At 34.6% G+C, this 7,399-nt stretch overlaps 1 protein-coding gene across 1 annotated transcript in view; it reads left to right on the forward strand.

Annotated features, from left to right (window-relative positions):
- The window catches only part of LOC108742655 (LIM domain-binding protein 2), a 61,281-nt gene extending 56,786 nt beyond the window's left edge, over positions 1-4,495 (forward strand). Inside the window, exons 5-9 of the mRNA XM_018477930.2 lie at positions 1,066-1,238; positions 1,624-1,833; positions 1,933-2,056; positions 2,325-2,452; positions 2,528-4,495. Coding sequence (XP_018333432.1) covers positions 1,066-1,238; positions 1,624-1,833; positions 1,933-2,056; positions 2,325-2,452; positions 2,528-2,878 — 986 coding nt within the window. The 3' untranslated portion in view covers positions 2,879-4,495. The remainder of the gene's footprint in view (positions 1-1,065; positions 1,239-1,623; positions 1,834-1,932; positions 2,057-2,324; positions 2,453-2,527) is intronic.
- The last annotated feature ends 2,904 nt before the right edge of the window (positions 4,496-7,399 follow it).

Raw genomic sequence — 7,399 nt, forward strand, 5'->3', positions numbered from 1 at the left:
CATTATCAAAAATTCGTCAACTTTGAACCCCCCCTTCCCCATGTAAAAGATCGCATGTTTTAATCCCATCATATATCTTACCACCATAGTTGAAATGCGGCGCTCCGATTGATTCAGTAGGATACCTTCCTAGTTTGTCGGTTAAACTTAGAACCATAAGGAAAAGACAACACTCACGGAGTAATTGTTGTCGTTGCCATGCATTTACTTTGACGAAATACATCACCTCGTGAGTGTTGCTTTTTCGTTCAGTAGAATGAATAAGTAGTATTGGTTGTTCATTACCTTGTGTACTTACATACATTTTTAATGTTGAGAAATTCGTTACTGAAATCAATTAAGTTTTGCGGTGTCGCATGCTCTTTTACGTTACCTATTCGAACAAAGATTAAAATTAAATATCGCGGTAATAAGGCTCCGCTTAGTTTATTTGACAGGCTTGACAAACTCACAAGCCATAAAAAGTGTTTGAATAAAGTGTCGTGTGGTCAAATGAAAAATTACCTTAATCGGAGATAGCAATTTGTCATTATTTCCCATAAATTTTGTTATAAACAAACAGATTTTAATATCCCATTATGAATATTTAAAAAAAAGTTATGTACGAGGTTGGTCCAAAAACTTTTTACATTTCTTTTTTTGGTATTGCTTTTAACATCAATACATTATTCAACGTTCGAGTACATCAGTCGTTATTTGTTGTAAATTTATGAAGATAAGAGCTAGAGTAGTGAAAGTAAACTAAAATATTTTTTTGAAGTGAAACTTCTTTACGCACGGTAGGGTAAGTTTGTTTCATGCGAGTTGCTACGTAACGAAATCATGCAACGGATGTCCCCCCTCTACTCGGTCACGTGGTCGAGTTCGTAGTGGGGATCGCTTGAGCCGTGAGCGCGCTTCAATGCAACGTTCGTTACAGGCACCTTCGGTGTAAAATTTAAATTCATAGTGTACAAGTTATACCATTAAACCAATTCCTTAATCCCTATCCCGATATGTTTATGTGTTTCAAGAAGTTCACTTCAGTAGAGTGTTGTGTAATTACGTTGTATTTTTTTTTAATAGCGATAGGAAGGACGTTAATTCCAAGGTACTTCAGGAGTATATTCGAAGGGGGTGTTACGGAATTGTACTATAATTTAAAGCACCCGAAAGAGTCCTTCCATAATACTAGTATTACGCTTGACTGTGATCAATGTACAATGGTTACGCACCACGGAAAGCCTTTATTTACAAAGGTGTGTACAGAAGNACTTGTCGTTATTTTGTTCGTGGTGAATGAAAAGCGAAGCAGCGTCGCTTTGTCTGGCTCGCTAAACTCGCTTGGCGACAGTCTGTCTGGCGTGACCACGCGCGACGTTGCCGATTCTTTTACATTCCGCAGTTCGCGTCAAACTGTGGTTCACTTCAGTAGAGTGTTGTGTAATTACGTTGTATTTTTTTTTAATAGCGATAGGAAGGACGTTAATTCCAAGGTACTTCAGGAGTATATTCGAAGGGGGTGTTACGGAATTGTACTATAATTTAAAGCACCCGAAAGAGTCCTTCCATAATACTAGTATTACGCTTGACTGTGATCAATGTACAATGGTTACGCACCACGGAAAGCCTTTATTTACAAAGGTGTGTACAGAAGGGCGCCTTATACTCGAGTTCACCTTCGACGACCTTATGAGGATAAAGTCGTGGCATTTTGCGGTGCGAACCCATCGGGAACTCATCCCCCGGTCCGTGGTGGGGATGCACTCCCAACAGGACCCTAGTGTTCTAGATCAATTGTCGAAAAACATCACTCGACAGGGCATTACGAACTCTACGTTAAATTATCTGAGGGTAAATAATCTTAATTTTAATTATGTATATGAAAAATTAAATCAACTAAAAATTGCGGAAAATGTAATGTTGCAAAAATTGAAATTGTTTTTGTTGCAGTTATGTGTTATACTAGAGCCAATGCAAGAGCTAATGTCGCGGCACAAAGCGTACGCCCTAAGTCCACGAGACTGTTTAAAGACAACGTTATTTCAGAAGTGGCAGAGGATGGTTGCCCCGCCGGGTAAGAGAGGTACCACTTTTACTACAATCGCGAGGTTTATCCTTTTTTTGCTTTGTTGTCTTATCTTCATCCTGTATGTAATACTTTTTGTTTTTCTCGCAATTAGATGTTGCCGTTCTTTTTTTTTTATATATTTTGAAGATCGCATAAGCTAAAGAGGATAAATCTTTTGAACAGATTTCAGAATAATGTAATTTGATTACACAAAAAAGTACACTAAAGGCTCGCTGTGCGGTACATTGATGTAAATTTCGGTTTCCTATTTCAGAATCCCAGCGACCGGCCAATAAGAGACGGAAACGAAAAGGATCAAACTCAGGCGGGGCGGCGAACAACGCGCCTCCAGCGCCGAACAAAAAAAGATCGCCGGGGCCAAATTTTTCCTTAGCTTCGCAGGTGGGTAAATAGTAAATCCGTCAATTTTTTGTAAAACACAAAATTTATTAACATATCATGTTTCTTTGTTTCCAGGACGTGATGGTAGTGGGTGAACCGTCCCTGATGGGTGGCGAGTTCGGTGACGAGGATGAGCGTCTCATCACGCGCCTGGAAAATACGCAATACGACGCGGCTAACAGTCTTGATCACGAAAACCACGCGGCCGCGTTTCACGGGGCCGAATCTCCGATGCCTGGTACGAACTCCTGGGGTGCGGCCGCTGCAGCAGCGGCGGCGGCCGCGGCCGGTGGACCTGCCAACGACCGGGGAGGTCCGACGGGCGGCGGCGGTGGTGGAAATGGTCCGGGCGGACCTTCGTCGGGCGTTGGTAACGCGCCGCCCAACCAAGACTCTGATAAGAAATCGCCTGCCGTTAGCCAGTGATGGTGGTTGTTGGTACGTTAGTTAGTTTGTGGTGGCGTTTTTTTAATTATCGGTGGTGAATACGTCGAGAATCTCTCCAACACGTTTCCCGCGATGTGCCGTTTCCCATATGCGCGTTCTTCATTAAACGGCGTAATGACCCAAGAGGGTTGTTGGGAGATTTTTTTAGTTTTTAAGTAGTTTATTAAATTCAGAATTTAATGGAAAATTAAAAAAAAAACAATATTCCTTCAATTTTAACTATGTTTCTTACTCTTATTACCACTTTTAATAAAACTATAATGTATTTCGCAACATATCCACAAAAGATAGTCTAAAGTACAAATTTAAGAAAAGGCGTTTTTAAAACAGACAAAGCGTAAATTAGAAAAATCTTATCATTAAAAATGAATAGGTGGCATATACAAATTCTTTGAAAGTGTGTATATTATTAAAATCCACCAAAGTAATTATTAATTTAAAAAATCTCCCAAAATTTGGTTCACGCCGATTCTTTCACTCCTGCGTGTCGCGTAAAATCAGTATTCGAAAAAAAAAAAAAGCAAGACACAAATGTGCACGAACTCTTCCGTGGCCAAAGTGCGAGACCGATTTGTATCCGAATTTTCTTAAGAAAAATTAAAAAGTAAACAAAAACGAACAACACCAGTGCAAGTGCAACAACATTATTCTCCCCAAATAGAAACTTAATGTCTCTCACTTTAAATAACGCGCCCTCTTAATTGAACCTTTCCAAAAAAAAAACGCAGCGGCTGGTCAGGCTGCCCTCCCGGACACATTGCACTGCCTCTTTCCCGGTGCAATCTTAACGCGGTTCGTTTTTGAACCATCACCGTAGGTACCTCTTGGAGAATGCGAGTGTTTAATAGTAATAATGATGAATAAAGTTAATCGAGTAATAATGAAATGAGGAAAAAAAATAGGTAGTTATTTGCGACGACGAAGATGTCGGAAGACACGACGACAACTACAGGTGACTAAGAAGATGACGATGCAGCTCAGTTGTACAGTAGTTTTAAATATTTACAGTATATGTTTGTTGTCTTCAGATCATCCGTAATTATTATGTTAGCAGAATAACAGCAAGTCGAGCTCGAAATCGGCCCAATATAATGTTTTGTTTATTTTAAATTTTATTCTTCTCTTCTTTATGTCTCAAAGTTCCTATTTTTCCTTTTTTTTTTTTAAGCTCTTTTCAAGCTCGACCATTATGTTTCAAGTACACACTTGCGAGAATGTTCTTTGAATTGTAGAGGTTGCAGACAATTTTTGATTTACTACTAGTAAAATTTGCTTTTGTACTATCATTACTGAAAACAAGGGGTTAAAATATTTTTCGGAAGCAATTAAATGTTATGTAATATTTTGACTTTAATAAATTTAAGTGGTAGATTGAGCAAGTTTTGATTGAATTTTGAACATATGTTCCATATTATTTTGAAATCATAAATAACAAATACTTAAGAAAAAATGTTTGCATCAAAATCTCTAGGATTGTGTTGTTTAAATATGACGCTCCCATGTGATAAGAAGGTGTTGGTGCAAACTAACTTACTTTTTTGTACTTTAAGAATTTCAAAGTATGGGTTTACTAATTTTAATCAGATTATGTTTAGATTTAAAAACACGTCAAACACCAAAGTATGTATTTTAATTTAAGGTAATTTCTCTTATGAAATAGCTAAATATCCAATATCTAAAACCTTGTAATTAATATCATCTTTTTGCAATCACTGTGAGGCGTTTGTTTTTATATAACAAATTGTGGAAGGAATGCAAAACCACTTTGAGAATAATCTTGTAAACTTTATTCAAGCGTTTCGGCTTTTGGGCAATTATTGAAAGATATAGAGTTGTCCTATATATTACATTGTTACTTATTGTTATTTATATTAATTTGGTTACGTAGTAGGTCAACATTATTTTTCTGTAACCTTTTAATTTCTAAGATTTTGTATAGTCATTTTAGCATTTTATTTTTTGGAATTCTCAGAAACGCAATGTTTAAATATTAAGAAATATTCAGAAATGCATTTGTTTTTTTTTTACATTTTTGTATTGCGTAAATGTATTTTTTAAATCTAGTTTTAATAACTCTCCGTGGTTGGTGTATGTATAATGCATCACAATCATTACAAGCAATCTTATTATCCCACATTTTTCCAAATGTAAATAATAAAGCAAAGTTCAACTTTTTAAGAAAATGTAGTATTTATAAGATTGCTTGTAATGAGTGTACATTGTGTACATACATACATATAGGTCAATCAGGAAGATCCACTTAAACTAAACTTGAAAAAAAATTAATTCCGAAGTGGTTTTGTTCTCCCAATTTGTTATCTAAAACCTTATCAATTATGTAACAGCAGTATGCATAAAATTGCAAAGGGAGATATATTTGCCTTTTTCATTAGTTTTAAAACTTGAAGACAAATGAGTGTTATTTTTGTTATATTATGTATTATCGTTTTATGTAGCCCACTCATTTCGTGCAATAATTATTATAAGTAAATACTAATTACACCAAACGCAAAATATGTTTTGGTGTTTGTTTCCTGTCATATTTATTATTACAAACTTACAAATTGTATTTATTATTGGAAATGAGTCGATAAATAATAACAATAATCGGCATGTGTGTACATGAAACATTGTCTTCTTTTCTTCAACTGCATTGAAGTGTGACTGCAATTCCTATCTTGGTGTCGGAAAAAATAACACATTACACAAGGATAATTTCTCTGGGCTTGCAGTACAGCTTTTATTTTCATTTTTTAATTTTTTTCCTTTTTGGTGGGTATAAATGTTAAATCAGAGNTCCTTTTTGGTGGTATAAATGTTAAATCAGAGATTGGTTATTAATTTTTTTGAAATATCTTGTGTGTCTACAAAAATCAAGTGAAAATGTTCGAACGAAGATATCGGTTTATATAAAGAAAAATTTGTATTCTATTGATAATGATAGATCGTACCTAGTACAGCCCTTACTGCAATGTCACAATAAAAAAATATTAATTTACCATGTGTTGCTGATTATTTAAGACCCTCTTCCTAGAAGAAACTAATAAATAGAATTTGTATTTAGGAAATATGTTAATATATGGAACGTTTTTGTTAATTTTTTTAACATCATTTGTGAGTAGAAAGCAGTTCAGGTATTACGTAAATACATTTTTACAATATATGTATGTACCTACAGTGAAGAACTGGAGCCCTTCAGTCGGAATATTTTTAAATTATAAATATTTGCATTGACCTTGAACCCAAACTAGCAAAATACCAAACTTCATCCCTTCAAAAAAGTTAAGTTAGGGGAAATGATTATAAAGGAAACAATTGATAAATTTTGTGAAAATTGCTTGCTAGTTTTTTTGTACATGTGATTTGTTTTGTAAATTATTTTTTATGGAATCTAAACACAGAATAATCGTTAAAAATTAAACAAATAGAATATTCGTATGTGTAAATAATAAAACATTACAATAGTGAGCAAATTCAACAGCCTCTTTAGCAAAAATAGGAAAATTTTAGCAAATTTTAAAAATCTGCGATACAGACAGCGACATCTTTGGAGCTGCCTTGAGGACTTACGAATATATGTAGTAGCATACTAAAAGAATACATGCAACCCTTATATCACTACTGCATACTGAACACATACCATTGAAAGCCTTCTCACTGAATTATTCAACAATTATAATGAATTTCAGATGAAGTTTTGGATTAACAGTTGTCAATAATTTTTAGTAACACTAAACATGAACTGCGAGTAACTTGAATTGTACATTTATCGAAAATATGCAGTTATGAGCCGTTGTAATGATTGTTTATGTTTACATAAAACATTACAAGCCTTTACTCCTTAAAGATAACAAGTAATGTCGGTCTTTTTCATCTTTTAAAATTAGCATAAACACAATATGACCTCGAATACTGTTAGGAATTTGTTGAATACAACATTTTTACATACAATCTACCTTTAAAGACACGTGAACGCTATATACTTACATCTGTAAGCGCGTAATCGAGTGTAATTATTAATATGAGACACACATGCATTTTAGTTAGAAAGTATATGGCAGATTGTTTTTATTTTACAGTGGCAAACATTCCTCTAGTTTTGTTGTTAATCTAGAAACGCAGTAGGAAAATAACCGGTTATCGCAACCCGAAGAATGTCCGTAATATATGCCTTAACATATATACGCACTCCGTATACAAAGATATAAAATACGTACATAAATACCAGGAATGTTACTGGATATTTTTTATGCGATTGGTCCTTATATACTTACTTGTATATAAATACATATATGTATATTGTCAGTATTTACATATGCACCAATTCCCAAATTCCACGAACTGATGCTAACAAAGTTTATGGGCAGTTTTATACATAGGTGACTATTTAATAGATACCTTATTTACTTTTATTTTCATAACGCTCCATATGAAGGTTTTCTTCTGATTACACATTTATTGCAATAATCATTATCAGTTTTATGGCGATGTTACATAGGT

The sequence above is a fragment of the Agrilus planipennis genome, unplaced genomic scaffold (genome assembly GCF_000699045.2).
Source record: "Agrilus planipennis isolate EAB-ADULT unplaced genomic scaffold, Apla_2.0 scaffold173, whole genome shotgun sequence".
NCBI lineage: Eukaryota > Metazoa > Arthropoda > Insecta > Coleoptera > Buprestidae > Agrilus > Agrilus planipennis.